Here is an 18,669-nt window from a genome sequence, read left to right on the forward strand (position 1 = left end):
ATTAAAAATGTAAGTTGAAATATAAATGAATAGTATAAGGTTTTATGAACAAATTTTAAAACTATATTTATATATGTGTATGTATATTTATTTATATATATGTGTGTGTATGTATTCAAGTATAGAAATACATCTGGAAAAAAATCTATGAGCAAGTGATTAGCAGTGAAGAGACAACTCAGTTTTTTATTTACCTTGTTCTGTCTTGTTTGAATTTTTGAAATCACATATTAACTTTGTAATAAAAATAAAAATGATACTTAAGTAAGATAAAAATCAACCAAAATTATAAATAATCTAAAGAATTCCACTATGCATACTTTTTTTAACCAAAAAAGAAGAGGTAGAATAAGGAAATACAGTCACTCTACAAGTAGCCCAAGAAGCTTAGAGCTCCAGGGACAATTTTCCCAGCTACCTGTCTGGATTTTTAGCCTGTGCCATAAGAGCTGACCTGGCTATAGTCTGTCTCCTGTGAAATCTTTCTCTCTGAATTCCTGTTGCCCTGAGAATTTATGCCATATCATTTTAGAATTTTAAATGTCCCTGTAATTTGCTCTCTTCCTGTATTATATATGCTGGTCTTGACCCTGAATCCCAATTGTAAGCTCTTTTAAAGCAGGGGTTGTGTCAAATTCTCCAGTATTTACCGCAATTGTTGATATCAGAGGGTATGTAGTATTTGCTCAATAAATACCCATTGACTGAGTGCCTGCAGATCTGACATTAGTCAGGACAGGCCGTGCTGTGCTGCAGTAAGGCAGAAACAACTTCACCTGGAAATTTCAGTGGCTTGACCCAACAAAGGTTTATTTCCTGCTCATGGACAGCCATGTGAATTGGCCGGGCACTTCTCTATTGGTGACAAGTGATCCAGGGTTCCTCTGTCTTTAGACACCACATGTGGCTTCTGAGTTTGCTGTGTGAGGGAAAGGAAGCGATGGGGAGGACATACCCACTCCTAAGCATCCTAGACCATTCCATTCAAATTCCCATTTATCGGAAATCAGTCCAGCCCCCGTCCAGCCACAGGGAGGTCAGGAAGGTAGGGGAGCACACAGAGATGTAGGAACACTCACTCTCTGCGCCATAGGTCTGTGTTTATATCTGCCTGCTGAATAACTATGCCAACTGGTTAATACCCCATTAGTATCAGTGGGACCAATACCCACATGGATCGTTAACCTTGGCTCAGTTTGTGTTAGTAACCATGTGTGCTAGAAACTACTAGGATTCAGAATTTATTCACTCAACAGGGGCTTATTGAGTGTCTCTTGTGTACGAAGCACTATTCTACGTCCTGGGAATACAGCAGGGGAAAAAACAGTTAAAATTCCCTACTCACAGAACTGACTTCCTAGTGGAGGAAGATAAACAATTGACAAATAATGTCCAGAGCATGTTAGTTGGTGATAAGTATTATGGAGAAAAATTAGGTGGGGGAAATAGGGCGTGTATTGGTGTGGAGAGCGGGGTTGGGTTGTAATTTTAAATTGATTACGGAAAGGCTCACTGAGATGGTAGAAAGGAAGCAAAAACCTAGAGGTGAGGGAGCCGGTCACTGGGGTCTCAGGACCAAGAGGCTTTCTGGAAGGAGGGGTCCGTGTGAAGATCCCAGGCAGGGCAGGGAGTGCCTGGATGTTTGGTGAATGGCAAGGAAGCGAGTGTGGTTGCAGTGAGTGTGTGAGAAAGGATGGGCTAGGATCGGCGTCTGTTGAGTACGGACGATGTAGAGCCTTGTAGGTTGCTTTAAGGTCCGTGGCTTTTGCTCTGTGAGATATGATGCCATCTGGGAGCAGAGGAGTGACCTGATCACTCTGGCTGCTACTTTGGGAATAGCCTACAGGGGCAAAGGTGAAGCTAGGGAGACCAGTTGGAAGTTATTGCCAAAATTCAAGTCAGAGATGGTGATGCCTCAAGCCATTCCCATCACCCCAAAAAGTTGAGGGGAGAAATTTTAAAGGGAATAAGTGATGCACAGATACAAGATAGTTTTTGCAAAGGAGATGTTAGCATAGAGCCTCATTGTAATATAATTTATTATTACCACGAGTTCGATTTCATCCGTCAATTCTACAAACATGTTCAACACCAACTGCAGGCCAGGCCCTCTGATAGGCATTGGCTCTGCCTTTGGGAAGCTTTCAGCGTAGGAGGATCAGAGAGATCACCAAAGCTAGGACATGCACAACACCAAAAGAACCACAGCTGCAGCAAAATGATCATTTTATAATTATGATGGAAACATTAGCCAACACTTAGCGAGTGTGTACTATGTGCCAGACAAGCCGGGGGACGTTATTATGATTATGATATATGGTTGTTATATTTTGATACTATTCTTTATAACCAAACTAGACAGCTACAGAGTTAAAGAACTAGTGACCCCAAACCTAATATAACAGCCAGAAGTATTATTTCTGTGCTCTACAATCCAGATTACCCAGGATTTTGCCACCCTAGTGCCTATCAAAAACCCAGCCCAGAAAATGCATGTTGTATTTTTTCCAAATGTCTTCTTCCCTTACCATATATAAAATCATTGTACTAGTACCTTAGTCTCATTGATTTGTCAGCCTAAGTCCTCTTTATTGCATGTTTTTTTTTCTTTTAATAACCTGCCTTGAAGAAAGTTAAGCTGAAACCGCTGCTCAGCTTCCAAGATGTTGCCACCCAAATTGCATGTGCTTTTCTGCCTCTGCAGCTGCCTTGTGCTGATTCATCCTTTTGACTGGCAAGACCCAAATCCTGTTGCCCATATTAAATCATCAGGTAAGAGGTATATTTGTTCAGGGGTTTGAGTGACTCACCTGTTGCCAGAGTCAAAGTGGCCCCAGAGAAGTTGTGTGAATGAATTTCTAAGCAGATTCTATCAAGAAGATGCTCATGGAGACCCTCTGTCCTCCTAGAGAATGGGGGAGGGCCTCACTTTCTCCTCATCCCACTGAAACTGAAGAAGCACCTGTCTTCTTCAATATCGTGACTGCAGGACAGAACCAGGATGAGGTGTTTTCAGACAAACTGGAAGCTCAGCTTGCAATCGCTGTGGAGAACTTCCTCGACGCCGTCCCTTCTCTCCCTCTCTGCCCTAACCTACTCTCGCTCGAGCGCAATAACACAACTCCCCTGGAGTTTCCCCAGAGGCAACCTCAAAACCCGAGTCCGCGAAAGTGAAGAAGAGGCAGGTGTCTTGATCAACAGATGTAGTCCTGGTTAGTAGTGGGGTGAGAAGATGGCAATTTAGGATCTTGGGATTCAGAGGGAAACAATCTTTTCTTCCTAACGACAGGGAGAAGTAGGGACAAGAAGGCACTAAGGATCTCCAGATGAGAATGGAGGTGCATTACATGCTCTTTCTTACCTTGTGGAGGGAGGGAAGGAGAGGAGAGGACGGCTCAGACACGTCCACGAGGGGTGGCCAGAGTGGGACAGCCATCTCTAGGACCTTTTCTGTGGAGAGATTGCTTCTGGAGCTTTGTGAATTCCTGCCAATGCCTGAGAGTTGTGATGCGAGAACTTCTCTATCCAGTCTCCTCAGGTGAGCAGTGTAGGTGGCTTCTGCATGGTGTCATACCGTCTGTCTCCGCATCCCTGTGCACCTGGGTAATGTGGTCACACTGGATCTAGTTGTTCAGGCTTGATGGGTGCCTTCTTACTACAGCATTTACGAAAGACTTTTCACAATCGATCACCTTAGAGATAAATCTCACCCTACTTTGTAGCTGGGGAAACGAATGTATCAGTAGGAGAGGAACTGTATCATCTTCCTGCATTTGCATAGGAAATGGAGTGATATCTCACAGGGGCCTTCATTCTACAACACTTGGCAGGAAGCTGAGGCATCGGTGATACACTGGTGACTAAAAACAAAGAGCTTGGAGGCAAGTTCAAGGAGCTTGGGACCTAGTTAAAATTAAGTTTATTTTTCCCATTACTTTTTCCATAGATTGAAAACAAGTGACATCTTACACGAGGAGCAAATGATCACCCAAGAGACATTTATATCGTGCACTTTTTATTGGGCCAGGGTGAGAATTTCAGAACATGTTTTATATCGCCTAATGTTTGACAATCATTGGAAAGCTGTCATTGGACTGGCAGAAACTTGAGGACAGGGACACTGTTTTATTTATCTCTGTAGTCCCAGTGTTGAGCCCAATGTCCCACTTGTTCTAAATGCTCAAAAATGAATGCATAAATATTTTTAAAATTATTAGAAATAGTTTATTAAATAAAAGATTAAAATAGTAGATGATTCTTTATAGTCTTACTAAATGAATACATAGAAAATGTGGTTATGCAGGTAAAGGCTAAGTATGGGCTGGAGATGTCCTATTTGCTAGTGGAAGAGAGAAAGCCATATAAGAGAATATAATGTTCCTAGCATGTCTACAAACCCTATTCAAACCCGGGAATGAGTATCAGGAATACTTGACAAATAAATGCCACCAAGAATGTATAATAAGATGAATAGCATACCCACAGGTTGCAATGCTCCTATTAAAGTTGAAGAAAAATAGGAAGTGACATTTCTAAGTTCTGACCCACAAAACTGTATCATCGCAAGGGTGGCATTCAACCTGACAAGTCTCTTCCCTGCCTCTTCCTTCATGATGAGTCCTGATAGACGGTTAGAGAATGGGAAATCCGGGATCACGATCAGATCAGCTGTAAGCCGGGGAGCCTTCTCTGCAGCCATCCTGGCACTGGCCAGCAACAGGGCCCTGTAGACCTATACCCAAACCTGGGTCAGCTCAAAGCTTCCTGGGACCTCGGGGGTCAAGTGTCCTGGCATAGGCAGACCCGCAGTCTCACCTTGACATGTGGCTCCTGAAGGCTGAGTGGGGAAGCTTTTGGGTAGAGCAGGTTTTAGAGAACCAGGGCACTTCTAGGTTATTGGAAAAGGTTCCCAGAGCCTTGGTGGAATTGAGATCTCACAAGGGGAACCCTGTGTGACTTGGAACCCTCCCCTGGCTCTAGAACGGAACTCCCAATTCCAGAGGCAGTGCCTCCAAGGCAGCTGTGGGTTCTCTGGGGCTCCTCACCAAACTGGGAGCCCGAGTCCTCTCCCAGCCCCCTTGTATAGCCACACCATGGCTGCCTGTGGGCTGGGCACAGCAGAACACAGGCAGCTTGTCCTGGAAGAAAAGGCAGGTGTAGCTTACCCTAGCTGACCTTCCCTGTTACACCACGAAGTGTGGCTTAGTCTTAAATGGGAGAGGAAGAGCCTTTGTAATTCAAAATAGACCCTAAAGTGTTAGCCTTACAGGTAAAGGTTTTACAAAAAAATCTGAGGAAATACCTCGGATTTTGGATCTGCCCTAAAGGAAAATGGTATGGTCTAGTTTTAGATCAGCTAAACTCCTCTAAAGGCTTGAATTTAGGTAGCCAGAGTTAACTAACTCTAGGTAAGGGACAAATAATATCAGTTGTCCACCCATTATGTTGTCTTGCATTCTGTGCTAAGTACTTGACTTACATTATCACTTCATCCTTATGACTGTCCTGCAGGCTAGTCAAGTGTTTTTATTCCCACTTCACAAATGAGGATAAGAGACAGGAGTAAATTGCTTAGACCAGAGCATCATAGCTTGTGACTGGAATCCAAAATAGGCTCATCTGACTCCATTACCCAGGGTCCATTCATCTTACCCCCTCCCTTCCTCAGAACTACCTTCTAACGTTTGACCATGAATTGCTGACGCATGTGTCAGGCCAGGTGGTCTGGTACCCTAGTCCAGTGCTGCTAAACTTTAATAGGCGCACTTTTTCAGATTCGGTAGAATTCGATTACCTGCATTACCTAGCTCCTAGGTGATGCCAGTGATGCTGAGCCATGGACCAACTTTGAGTAGCAAGGCATTATGTATGGAAGGGCTCATCGCTGGCAGGCGTTTCACACATTAGTCATCAATGTGGAGGGTGTAAATGGGTTTCTTCTCATGACTCAAAACCTTTCTGGATGACGCCCTATGCTATCAATGCGGGTGCCCTACTTAATATAGTTCTAGGTGTCTTAGTGCCAGAGAAAGGATGTGATGGAAAGCAGGAAAGAGTCTGTCTAGCAGAGTGATCAACTGCAATAGAAGGGTAGGAGTGGGCAAACTGAATCTGGAAAAGTGAAGGTCTGGATATACTGATATTTGGACTCACCATCTTGAAATTAAATATGGACTTGATTGGGGTTTAGAAAGGAGGAGAACAGGTGAACCTGCAGGTGTGTTGAAGGGTTTTGGTACTAGAGAGAGGAAAGGTTCAAGAGTGGGTAAAAGAATGTATACCATAAAATGTTTGATGGGAATAAGAGAGACCAGTGGCAATGAAAAGCTTAGTTCAGATCATTTTCACAAATATTTATTGAGCACTGACCATGTGCCAGACGTTGTATTAAGATCTGAGAATACAAAGACATGGATACAGCTCTTGAGAAATAGCCTAGGGTGGGAGACAGAGTGTGCAAACACATAATTTCAGTATCATATGATAGGAAGGATGATAAAAATATATACAGGGAATTGATTTAATACTGAGAATGAAATGATGAAGTCTGGGAGATCAAGCAAGGCGTCAGAGAAGACCTGACGCCTGATAAGGTGTTAAAGGTTGAATAGGAGTTTCAAGCACAGGGCATAGCATTCACAAAGGTGGAGAGGCATCGAATAGCCCAGTGTGTAGCTCAGGAGTGCTGGAACACATGGAAGGGAGGTAACCTAAAGGGAAAAGTCAAGAGAAGAGTAGGAGGCAGCAGACCTCCCGATCATGGAGGGTCTTTCTTGCAGCGCCCAGAACCTTGGGATTTAACTTTTGCACCTGTGAACCTTGACGCATTTCAAGCCCAGAACGAGGGAAGGCTAGGCCCCACTGGTGCCTCAAGTAGCAGTGGAAGTAGCTCAGGAAGACACCTGTAGATATAAAGACCACCTACAAACTGCCGTCCAAAAAGATTCCAATACATTTCTCTTTCAAGAAAACCACCTGGAGACCAATAAGAAGCCATCAAAGGGTTTTAAGAAGAATTGCCTGGTGAGATTTGTGCCTTAAATCACTCCAGAAACTGTGTGAAGGATACATTTGAAGAGGCCAAGATCCAAGGTGGATAGGGACAATTAAGAGAGGTGACAATTGCCTGGTCAAGAGACAGTGAAGATTTCAGTGAGACAGTTGAGCTAGAGGGCAAGGGATATGTTGGAGAGATAATTCTAAGCTAAAAACAAATGTTAGTTGTTGAGATTGATTGGATGTAGGGGTTGGTAAGAAAGAGGTGGGAGAGAGGGATAATTCCCAGGTTTCTGGCTTGGGATACCCAAAATAGGGAATTCTGGAGTTGCAGGCTGTGTGATTGGAGGATAAGGAGGGGGAGATGGGAGCTGGTCATTTAGTTTGATTTTGGACCATTGGTTTGATGTTCCTATGGGAAGAACATGAGGTGGAGATCCCCAACCTCGGAAGTTGTAAGCACAAGTTGGAAATGTGAGATAAAGTTCATGTTCAGGAAAACCAGATTTGGGAAGTGATCTTTAGTGTGCTCTGGATAAGAGTAGGAGGTAAGGACAGGGCTGTAAGTATTAGGAGGTGATGGTCCTAAGCATCTTGGGAGAAGGGCTATGTCTCCCTTCATCTTTTTCCCTCACACAGTACTTTGCATACAGCAGGCCCTCAATAATTATTTGTTTATTTCACTAGTTAGCAAAGAAATAGAGGAGGCCAGAAACTACGGGCAGTAACTGATTCCCTTGGAATTCCTTTGCATAATAAAGTCGGGGGTGCAATGGATGACAAATGAGATCATATTTACCTGTTTTTCAGCATGGGTCAATAAAATCCAAGCTTTGATGGCTGCTGCAAGCCTTGGCCAAACTAAAATCCCCAGAGGAAATGGATCTTATCCCGTTGGTTGTACAGACTTGATGTTTGATTATACTGATAAGGTAAGGCTTTGATTAATACCACTTGTCTTTATATTCTAATATTGACTGTTGCCATGACCCACTATCAGGTTCTGAAACTTGACCTTGCCCTCACCTGAGACCAACTCATTGTGCCGTTTGCATCGTTTCACAGGAAGCCTTTTGCTAGTTCAGTCATTCCTCGATTCGTTGCTGTCATCTGATTAATTTTTCTATAAGCTCTCTTCTTTTTCTCCTTCCTTAATGGTTGAAAGCAGACTGCTCATCCTCTCTTCACTCAGAAAGCATACTGTTCTATTTTGCATCTCTTTTGACTGTATTCAGTCACCACAGCAGCTTAAAACATTCTCTGGGTCTCTTCATGAACAGCAGAGGTATTTGGGTCCCCACTAATTAAATATGCAAGATCGGGGCTGGCCCGGTGGTGTAGTGGTTAAGTTCGCATGCTGTGCTTTGGTGGCCGGGGTTTGCAGGTTTGGGTCCCAGGTGCGGACCTAACACCGCTCGTCAACCATGCTGTGGCAGCATCCCACGTAAAATAGAAGATTGGCACAGACGTTAGCTCAGAAACAATCTTCCTCAAACAAAAAGAGAAAGATTGGCAACAGATGTTAGCTCAGGGCCAATGTTCCTCACAGAAAAAAAAGGAAAAAGCAAAATAATTATTGGAATATATTTGAGAAGCAACATGATTAAAATTACATGAATTTCTTTCCTCCATAGGGCACCTTCTTGCGTTTGTATTATCCATCCCAAGATGGTGATCGCTCTGACACCCTTTGGATCCCAAACAAAGAATATTTTTGGGGTCTTAGTAAATTTCTTGGAAGACACTGGCTTATGGGCAAAGTTTTGAGCTTATTATACGGTAAGATTTCTATTGATCCTGCTTTGTAGGCTCTAGAATGTAAGAAAATCTTGAAAACAGCAAGAGTTTCGGGCAGTTAAAGACCAAAGTAGATTTTCTCCAGTCTAAAGTTCTCCTAAGATAACAAAAAAAGTATTTCTTAAAAGCCCAGGTAACTTTCACAGAATCCAGAGTTCTCATTTTGTCCATTCTGTGTATGATGGAGAGTATGATGGTGTGGAGCTGGAGATGGAGGGAGTTAAAGTGTCAGACTTTCAGCCTGGCGCTAGCTGCTCTCCATGGCTGGTCTCTAGTTTTCCTTCTTACGTACTGTGGGGGAGCAATAATGTGGTGAGAGTAGCAGGTTAGCTAATGTAATCACTGCCCCATATGCTCTGTGCTAAAGTGCTTTTTAAACTTGGGCAAAAGTAGAAAGAAGTAGAAGCCACCATAACTCTCTAGATCCAAAACAAAGGAGTGAAAGGTAATTTCTTATCATAAATAAGGAGACTCTACTCTCATTCCCATCACCCACCCCCAAGGGACCACCCTCTCTCACTAAGACAATCTTATGTGCCTTCGTCACTTAATTGTCTACATTTCACTAATACAGACTTTTCCTTCCTTATCTGTTTGACCAGATAGTACTCTTGGGCTGGTGTTAACTAGGCCTTCAAATTTCCCCTTCAAAACTACCTACAACTTTTGGCATTCATTTTAAACATCTCCTTGGAGTTTCCTTAAAAACCACTTTATAACAGAAGTGATAAAAATACTAAAACTACGCATCTTTATGGTGCTGAATAACTTATAAGTCACTTCTACAGCAATCATCGCATTCAATGTTCATGACCACATCTCCATTTTATAAGTGATAAAATGAAACACAAATTGATGAGGATGATGACAATAAAAATTGAGAAGTGAAGGAAGAGAAGATGATATCTTCCATTTTTTGAGCCCCTTACTATGTGACTAGATAAGTGCTTTAGGTATATTATCCACTTGAATATAAGTCTCACAAAAACCATATGAGGGAGATATAATTCTCTCCTTTTTACAGAAGAGGAATCTGAAAATCAGACAGTTCTTTTAACTTACCCAGGATCAATAGCTAGTAAGTGACGGAGCTGCATCTGCAGCCACATCTAGGTATGAAGTCCATGATCTCTCCAGCTTTCTTTTCATCACTACCATGTTAGAGTCTCCAACTCAAAGATCCTGGCTCTCAGTGTAACGTTCCTGAGGTTTACTGGGTAGTTTGGTTTCAGAACATTCCCTTTGAAGTGTTGCCAAAGCCTGGGGTTGGTGAAAGAGAGCAGCCTTCCCCAATACACCTGTAAGTGGGAAACTGTCTCACCTTAAGTTCAGGGCTGACAGTGAGGACTGAGAATTAATGACCCTATGGTCGTAAGAAAAACACATGGTTCGGGTCTTTGGTTGGTGGGTATCTAGTAGCAGACTTTTTAATGAATTTGCCGTTAATACACAAAAACATAAAAATAAATTCCATGGGTCAGGACTTTATACTAAGGAGATATAAGTTAAATTAACCAGCAACATTCAAGTCAGAGACAAAACACTAATCATCATCCTCCATTGTTGTCTAGGTTCACTGACAATTCCTGCAAGCTGGAATTCCCCTCTGAGGACGGGTGAAAAATACCCACTAATCATTTTTTCTCATGGTCTTGGAGCATTCAGGTAATGTTTGAGAGGTTGAACAATTTTAACCCGTAGGGATCAATGACTCAATGCATTGTTTTCCAAAAAAAGGAATAGCTGATTTTGAAGTATCATGCTGGTCCCTGTCCTGAAGGAATTGGGATTCCTTAGGAGTTGACTATGGTCTGTCGATCGGTCCTAGCCCTGTCTCGTCAAGTAGTTTGTTCCCTCCTTCTAGCTCATGGGGACTGGCCTCACAACAGGAAAGAGAAGGTGTTGCATTTTGGGTTGTTATCCTTCTATATATAACACACTCTCAAAACAATCTTCTGTGTTAGTTCAGGTCCTCTGAGAAATAGACACCAAGATTGGATTAGCTGTGAAAGACATTTATTGAAAGAAGTGCCGGTGACGGATAGAGGGGAAGGAGCAGGAAAAGATGGGGAGAGCCTTCACCCCATGATGCAGGTTGGACACTCAGGAGGGAGATGGGAAATGGAGAAGGATTGGGTGAGAAGAGTCTCAGACTACAGCACAGTTCTAAGAAAGACTGGGCCAGGCCAACTGAGGGAGTGCTTGACCCACAGTTGCTCATCAGAGGAGTCCTGCATCTCACTGGAATGGGCCTAGGTTAGTACGCACGCTGTGCCCAGTCACTGGGAGCAGCCCACAGGAAGCTTAGCTGGTGGTGGTGGATCCAGCGGGGCAGGAGCTAGATGGGTCTTTAGTCATCTTTGCTCTCTGTGGCCTGATACCTGAGTGATACATTTTCATGACCACCACAACTTCTCCACTACCTTCTTCCATCTTCTCGACTGCCTCCCCTTCTTTTATCTCAGGCAATTGTAAGACTTTCAGAAAATAAGAGGTGGCTTTTCGCTGGCAGGAAGTTGGGTAGCATCTGCAATAAGAACTTATCTTCAATACTTTAACTGTAGTCTAGCTAGTTATTTGATTTCTACTAGACCAGTGGTTGGCAAATTAGAATCCAAGGACCAAATCCCACCTGCTGCCTATTTTTGTAAAGAAAGTTTTATTGGAACACAGCCACACCCCATTTTTCACATTGTCTATGGCTACTTTTGTGCCAGCGCAGCAGAGTTGAGTAGTTGTGACAAATACTGTACGGCCCACAAAGCTGGGAATGTATACCCTCTGGCCTTTTGCAGGGAAGGTTTGCTGATCCTGTACTAGACTATCTCTCCCTCCTGAGTAGGTCTTGTGTCTTCAGCAGTAGAAGACACAGTTCCCACCGACCTCCTTTGTATATTCTATGCACGTTTCCTATTGAACGCAATGAAAATGTATTAATTTACTTAATCCTTACAACAATCCTATTAAGTACCATCCTGTTATCACATCACCCTTCTACAAATAAAGAATCAAGGCAGAGAACACGTAAGTGGTTTATCCAAGGTAGACAGCTAATAAGTGGTAGAACCAGGGTTCAACCCAGGTAATTGGACCAGATGATTTCTTGTTGTGGAGCGTCATCCTGTGCATTGTAGGATGTTTAGCAGCTTCCCTCTATCCCCTAGATGCCAGTAACACCCTCCCTCAGTAGTCGTGCTAATGAAAATACCTCCCTTGTCAAATATCCCCTGAGGGCAAAATGGCCCCATTTGAGAACACAGCTCTCTGGTTTACCCCAGGGCACTACTATAGGAAAGTAATGGCCTCCGCGTTCCGGAGTTTATTAGTGGACCCCCGCCTTGTAAGCGTGACTTGTAGTTCAATGCTTCCCTCCTTTTGTTTTGAAGGACAATTTATTCTGCTATCGGCATTGACCTGGCATCTCACGGGTTTATAGTTGCTGCTGTGGAACACAGGTACGTCATCTGGTATGTAGCTGGGCTCTAACTTTCATAAAGGTTTATAAAAAAATGTTGATGCAATTGTCAACTGTGATTACATGATGAGAAAAAATGGAGACTGAGTTAGATTCTCAAGACTTAAAAAACAGCTAACATTTCTACAGTGTTTATTGTGTGCCGTGTCCATACCGCACCTCCTATAATCTTCTTGGCAAGCCTACGAGATGGTTACTATTAGCACTGTTTTAAGGAGGAGGAAATGAAGCTGAGAAAGGGTGAGTCCTTTGCCCAAAAGCACACAGCTAGTAAGTGGCAGTGCTGGGATTTGATTCCAGGCGTGAGTTTTCAACACATCCTCCCAGAACTGTGAAGACAGAATGCGTTGAGTTTACCCATGACAATGTCTTTTTCTTAGAACTCCCTTGGGGGCCCCTTTGATTTTAAAGAAAAATGCAGAGTGGAAGAAGAAAGGGAAGTCAGAAGGAGAAGAGTGAAGTTGAGTCAAGGATGGATAGAGGAATGTGGGTGAGATGGGGAAGGGAAAGAGCAAGTCGAAGTAGTTGATTCTGTTTGTTTTGTAGAGATGGGTCCGCATCCGCGACTTACTATTTCCAGGACCAGTCTGCTGCAGAAACAGGGAACAAGTCTTGGCTCTATTTCAGAAGCCTAAAACGAGAGGAGGAGGAGGTGCTTGTACGAAATGAGCAGGTACATGGCAGTAAGGGGAGAGGTGGCATGGGGACTGGAAAGCATCTGCAGCCTGATGACATTGCTGATTGACGTTTACATACGGCACACGGTGCTCCTAGCTCTCTTACTTGCCGTTCCCAAAAGAGCTGCAGCGAAGATTCTCCGAGTAATAAAATTCTCTTAATGAAATGTCTAGGTCATAGTCAAAACGTAGACAAAAATTCTGGGAGATGACAGCGAATATACAGAATATTTTTGCATTAGAACTTCTAATTTTAGAATTTCAGAATAAATTCATAGACATCCCCCCCCCCCCACACACACACACCAGGGAGTATAAAGAAGGCTACTTGGGGCCAACCCAGTGGTGGAGTGGTTAGGTTCCCATGCTCCGCTTTGGTGATCTGGGGTTCGCAGGTTCAGATCCTGGGTGCTGACCTACACACCATTCATCAAGCCGTCCCACGTATAAAGTAGAGGAAGATGGGCACAGATGTTAGCTCATGTTAGCCAATCTTCCTCACACACAAAAATAAAATAAATAAGACTACTTTTCAGAGAGGTAGTATAGAATAGTATTAAGGATGTAGGCCTTAGAATCCAACTTTCTGTGCCTGATCCTGGCCATCACTTTGCACTGGGGTGATCTTGGACGAGTTACTTACTCTCTTTATTTTGCTCCCATGTTTTATTTGTTACAAAATAATGAACAGCAACAGTATTTTTCTCACAGGGCTGTTGGGAAGATTAGATGGAATAAAGCATTCTGGCTTCCCCCTTTGTGCCAAGCTTTATAGTGGGTACTTTATATAAATATTCTTATGTAAATATATTTTCTATTTTAATTTTTTATTTTAATCCCACCCACATTTCACTGAGGTAGGCATTATCATACAATAAATGGAAGCTCGGAGAGGTTAAGTAGATCCTCTGAGGTCACACAGTGGATATGCAACAGAGACAAGATTTGGACTAAGCTATAACTACGTGCAAAGCTGGTTCCTGTGTCATTATGCTAGGTGTTTTCTAATCACTAATCGCTCAGCAGACATTTCCAATTTATAAGAGACCAACCATTTTCCCCACATCTTCCTCTATACAAACTTTAAAATAGGCGTTACAACGTTTACTGTGTCATTTCCTTCTTCCAATAATCATATTAGGTACAGCAAAGAGCAAAGGAGTGTTCTCAAGCTCTCGATTTGATTCTTGACATTGATCATGGAAGGCCAGTGAAGAATGTATTAGATTCAGAGTTTGGCGTGGAACAACTGAAGGTGAGCTAAGAAGGCCATTTCCCTCATCTTGCGGTTCTTTACTGTTCTTTGTTGTCTGCTTTACTTCTGTGATACAAGGTACCAGATGATAAAGGGCTGCAAAAAACAGTGCAGGTAAAGTATTACAGCCGTGAGGAACACATTAGGTGGAACTATATATGAAATTGCCAACAGTCAGTTTTGATCTACAAAAATGGCAGTTTCACATGGTTCAACTTAAGACCTCCAGTGCAAGTGTCGTGATTTCTTGGATGGCTCCTGCATTTTTCTGAGCTTGATCCTGAAAAGTTGGGCCAAAGTGTTGGACAAAATGTTGGGAGGGGGTGGAAGAACAGACCGAGTAGACAGCCTGAACAGAGACTCAAAAGTGTGTGTAGGGAGGAGTCCGGGGGATAGAGGAAACTAGAAGTGTTCAGTTTGAGCATAAGATGATGGTCCATTCTCTAGATGCACTGGAGTGTTTGTTGTCCCTCAACCCGCCACTCTCTCTGCTGTCTCCGTGCCTTTGTACATATATGTCCCCTTGGCCTGACACACGCTTCCCCCTGATAAGTCCTGCTGAATCTTCAACTCAAGTCAGGCATCACCTTCTCCAAGGAGCTGTCTTGGACCCCAGTGCCCACCCATGGACCGAGTTAGCTATCTATCCTATGTGCTCCTTGCCGCCACTCGATTGCATTTGCATCATGTATGTGTCTCTCTTCCTTCCCTAACAGACTGTGAGCTCATTCAAAATGAACTACAATGCCTGGCACAGAGCACGTGCGCAATCAACACTCACAGAATGAACACACTAGTAAACATCACGGAGTGGGGATAGGGGAAGTCAGCAATGATGATGTTTCAAGTGTGGGTGACTAGGAAGACCATTAAGTTCACTTCTGAACTTTTGCAAATGCTCAACATACATGTGCGTGTGTATTTGTATATATATGTATGTATGTGTGTGTATGTGTGTAAATATGTACGTCTATACGTGTATATATGTATGTGTACATATTTCTTTTCTAAGAAATTAAGGTACTTAACCATGCTCATGAAATGAATAATAATTGTATGATTCACGAAATCATTTAGTCTATTCTTGTAACAACCTGTGAGATAGTTGTGAATTATCTCATGCTTTTTCACATAGGACTCTATCGATAGGAATAAAATAGCAGTAATCGGACATTCTTTTGGCGGAGCGACGGTTCTTCAGGCTCTTAGTGAAGACCAGAGATTCAGGTAAGAGAATAAGGTAGCGATAACCCTTGTGAGACAGAATTTTTTTCATCAGATTCTTAGTGAGGAAGGGATCCTTTGGGGCTTACAGGTCTGTCCTTTGGCCTCCGCAAAGTACTGTATACAAATTTCCCTAGGCAGAAGCCATCCGTCTACTTCTCCTGCTGTGAAAAACTCTCCCCGTCCCCCTCTATTTTCCATTCTTATTTATCTGCTCAAGGGCTTAACATTTTCACTTGAAAATTTATCTTTATATATATGCATTTTATCTGTGGCATCATGATTATGATAATAATATTGCCATCTTACAGTATTTCTAGACTTGCCCAGTAGGGAGGACATTTTTAATGAATTTTTTTCCATCTTTAAGATGGAGTGAGGTCTAAAATTACACGGCTGTTTGGGTGGGAGTCAGACCAGACCTCAGTCTTCTGACTTGCAGAAATATTTTGTTTCAAATCACTTCATCTGAGATGGATGAAATCATGTAGGGCCAACTGTACAGAAAGTGGGCAGGGTCATCTGCGAAATTTCACCTCATGCTTCTTAAAATATGTTTCAGTATAAGGGAATTCTCTTCTTTCATCCATTTAGCACATAAAACAGAGCGCCCAAAAGGTCAAGAAATGTGGCATAAACTTACTTTAAAAAAGAAAATTCATTACATTGTCAAATGACATGCTCCATAGGCTTTTCTTCAACTCCCAGACAGCTCTAAATACAAAGCAATGGGTCCAATGGTTACTCTGAAAAAGGTTTAATAAATACACTACAGTGTCCTGAAGGTCTGAAACAGGGAAAAATAGTGTGTTTATTATTCTTTTTTAGATACCCCACGATTTTGAAGAAATCATTACATATTTTAATTTATTTTGAAAACAGTCTAATGAAAAATGAATAATAAAATTGTTTACAGGTCATATATTTCTAAATGCCTCCTAAAGAAAATGATTATAATTCCAAGTCTGCTACTTATAAAGCTAATCATATCTATCCTCTTCCCACATTGAAGTATAATACCTCTTAAGCCCAGTGAGATAACCCACAATAAACTGGTATGATGTGTGTCATTAATACTAGCGTTATTAGAAGTTCCTGTGTCGGCCAGTATGTAACCCGACCTCTTTTATCCTTGTCAACACACATCTGCAGGTGTGGTATTGCCCTGGATGCATGGATGCTTCCAGTGGGTGATGAAGTATATTCGAGAATTCCTCAGCCCCTCTTTTTCATCAACTCAGAACGGTTTCAATATCCTGCTAATATCATAAAAATGAAAAAATGCTACTTACCTGATAAAGAAAGAAAAATGATTACAATCAGGTAAGTATAAGTGACTTATTTCATCATCTGAAATAGCAACTCAAAATTTAGAAAAACATCAACAGATACCATTTGTTAGCCATTATAGAATTGTTACATTCATTGTTCAGACTCTCAATAAGGAAGAATATTGGAAAATCTCATTTCTAAGTGCATTTAGACTTACTCTTTTTAAAATGCCAATGTTTTGAGTAGTGGTAATATGTGTAGAGCATATACTGATAATTAAAAGTTGCGTTGGGTGCCTGCTACTTTTATCTAAACACAAGAGCAGCAGGCCTTCACGTTTCTGAGTGTAGGGTAGGGGAAAGTATTCCATCCTTAGGCTAGGCTACTAAACTCTTCAGGGAAAAAGTCAGATCATCTGTTGAGACTCGCAAGGTGTTTACCTGTTTAGAAAGAATATGAATTTGTAAATTCCCCAAAGCTATAATGGAGTTCCCTTGAGTGTCGGCAATAAGCATATATATCAAACATATGATAATACTCCCAGTAGGGTTTTGAACTCACAATGAGATGCTACAAAGCAAAGATAGAGCTCATCCCTCTCCTATCTGAAACCTGGTTTATTTAGGAGAAAAGAAGAGGCGGCAGGAAGGAGACACACGCAGTGTAGGCAATAAACACTAGGGCAGCCGCAGCAAAGCAAAGAGGAAGAGCTGCACTGGTTGGGGCTGGAAAGATGTGTTTTAACCTTGGAATTTCTTAGCCAGTGACTGGGAAATCTGGGTAGACATGTCTGGCCACAAATTGGAAAAGTACAGAATATGTATATTATAGATGGAAACTTTTGGAGTAAATAAGACCGCAAAGTGAGAAACGAATTGGTCTGAGAATAGAACCTTCAGAAATGCCTACATTTAGGTGAAGAGCTGAAAACACAGTAGTTAGAGAAAGAGGGGAAGGTGTAAAGTCCAAGAAACCAAGAGAAAAAGAATGCAAGAAAATCAAGTGTCAGATGTCCCAGAGGTAGTAGAAAATGAACCCTAAAAAAAATGCCATTCTATTTGATGTTAGGCTGTTGGTGAATTTGAGCAGCAGCATAAGTAATATTTATAAGGTGCTTACAGTTTAATCAATACAAGGAAAAGTTGTTGTTGTTTTTAGTCTGTTTAATCCAAGGTTTAAACGCAAAGTGTGTCGACCAGAATCAAATAAATACCAAGTTTAGTGGTGTTGATGAGGGAGCCAACTTCTGGCTCTGAGTTCAGAGCCTCTTCAACATACAACACAGTCCATGTACTCAAATTAGAAATATTCTAGTGCGTCAAAAGACTAGAATCATTACTTCTAAAACCAAGATGCCAAGTAAGACGGGAGTCTTTGAATTGTTTATCTAGATGAAAAGAGGAATATATACGCTAGGATCCCTAAATGAACACAGCGTGTGACCCTCAAATAAATCTAAGGAGATCAAATCTACAAGTTTTGTTTCCTTGATTTTTGATAAATAGGCCAACCAGGCCAGTATCTTTCCTGCACCCTAACTGCAAAAATAATTTTGTCAAACAATGATTTGTAAATGTCTCATTTCTCTTTCAGAGGTTCAGTCCATCAGAATTTTGCTGACTTCACTTTTGCAACTGGCAAAATAATTGGATACATATTCACATTAAAAGGAGATATCGATTCCAATGTAGCTCTTGATCTTAGCAACAAAGCTTCGCTAGCATTCTTACAAAAGCATTTAGGTAAAAAAATAATATTCTTTCATGACATAAACCATGTGATTCTCAGGACAAAACTGTCTGTCTGAACGCAGCATTAGTCCCATTTTAACTGTCCCTGGTGGGTTTACAATTTAACATAGCAGTAAATCAGTTTGAAAACAAAAACTTGACAAGTTTGATTTTGCTGCTTTGGATACCATGTAGCATAGACAGCAAGTCTCCCTGTTAAAGCTAATAGCCTTTCTGTGAAGA

At 41.9% G+C, this 18,669-nt stretch overlaps 2 protein-coding genes across 5 annotated transcripts in view; one reads left to right on the forward strand and one right to left on the reverse strand.

Moving 5' to 3' along the window:
- Positions 1 to 5,063, reverse strand: part of ANKRD66 (ankyrin repeat domain 66) — a 50,790-nt gene extending 45,727 nt beyond the window's left edge. The window contains exon 1 of the mRNA XM_046640082.1: positions 3,362 to 5,063. Coding sequence (XP_046496038.1) covers positions 3,362 to 3,436 — 75 coding nt within the window. The 5' untranslated portion in view covers positions 3,437 to 5,063. The remainder of the gene's footprint in view (positions 1 to 3,361) is intronic.
- PLA2G7 (phospholipase A2 group VII) overlaps positions 1 to 18,669 on the forward strand; it is a 35,760-nt gene that overhangs the window by 16,688 nt on the left and 403 nt on the right. The window contains exons 2-12 of one of the 4 annotated variants that reach the window (XM_046640078.1): positions 2,705 to 2,772; positions 2,990 to 3,212; positions 7,807 to 7,928; positions 8,631 to 8,775; positions 10,365 to 10,458; positions 12,180 to 12,248; positions 12,815 to 12,941; positions 14,087 to 14,200; positions 15,336 to 15,427; positions 16,577 to 16,747; positions 18,290 to 18,438. In XM_046640078.1, the coding sequence (XP_046496034.1) occupies positions 3,002 to 3,212; positions 7,807 to 7,928; positions 8,631 to 8,775; positions 10,365 to 10,458; positions 12,180 to 12,248; positions 12,815 to 12,941; positions 14,087 to 14,200; positions 15,336 to 15,427; positions 16,577 to 16,747; positions 18,290 to 18,438 (1,294 nt within the window). In that variant the 5' untranslated portion in view covers positions 2,705 to 2,772; positions 2,990 to 3,001. Of the gene's footprint in view, positions 1 to 2,629; positions 2,773 to 2,989; positions 3,213 to 7,806; positions 7,929 to 8,630; positions 8,776 to 10,364; positions 10,459 to 12,179; positions 12,249 to 12,814; positions 12,942 to 14,086; positions 14,201 to 15,335; positions 15,428 to 16,576; positions 16,748 to 18,289; positions 18,439 to 18,669 lie in introns of all 4 variants that reach the window. The other 3 variants (XM_046640079.1, XM_046640080.1, XM_046640081.1) reach the window with 3 other exon arrangements.

This window comes from Equus quagga, chromosome 15 (genome assembly GCF_021613505.1).
Source record: "Equus quagga isolate Etosha38 chromosome 15, UCLA_HA_Equagga_1.0, whole genome shotgun sequence".
Lineage (NCBI taxonomy): Eukaryota > Metazoa > Chordata > Mammalia > Perissodactyla > Equidae > Equus > Equus quagga.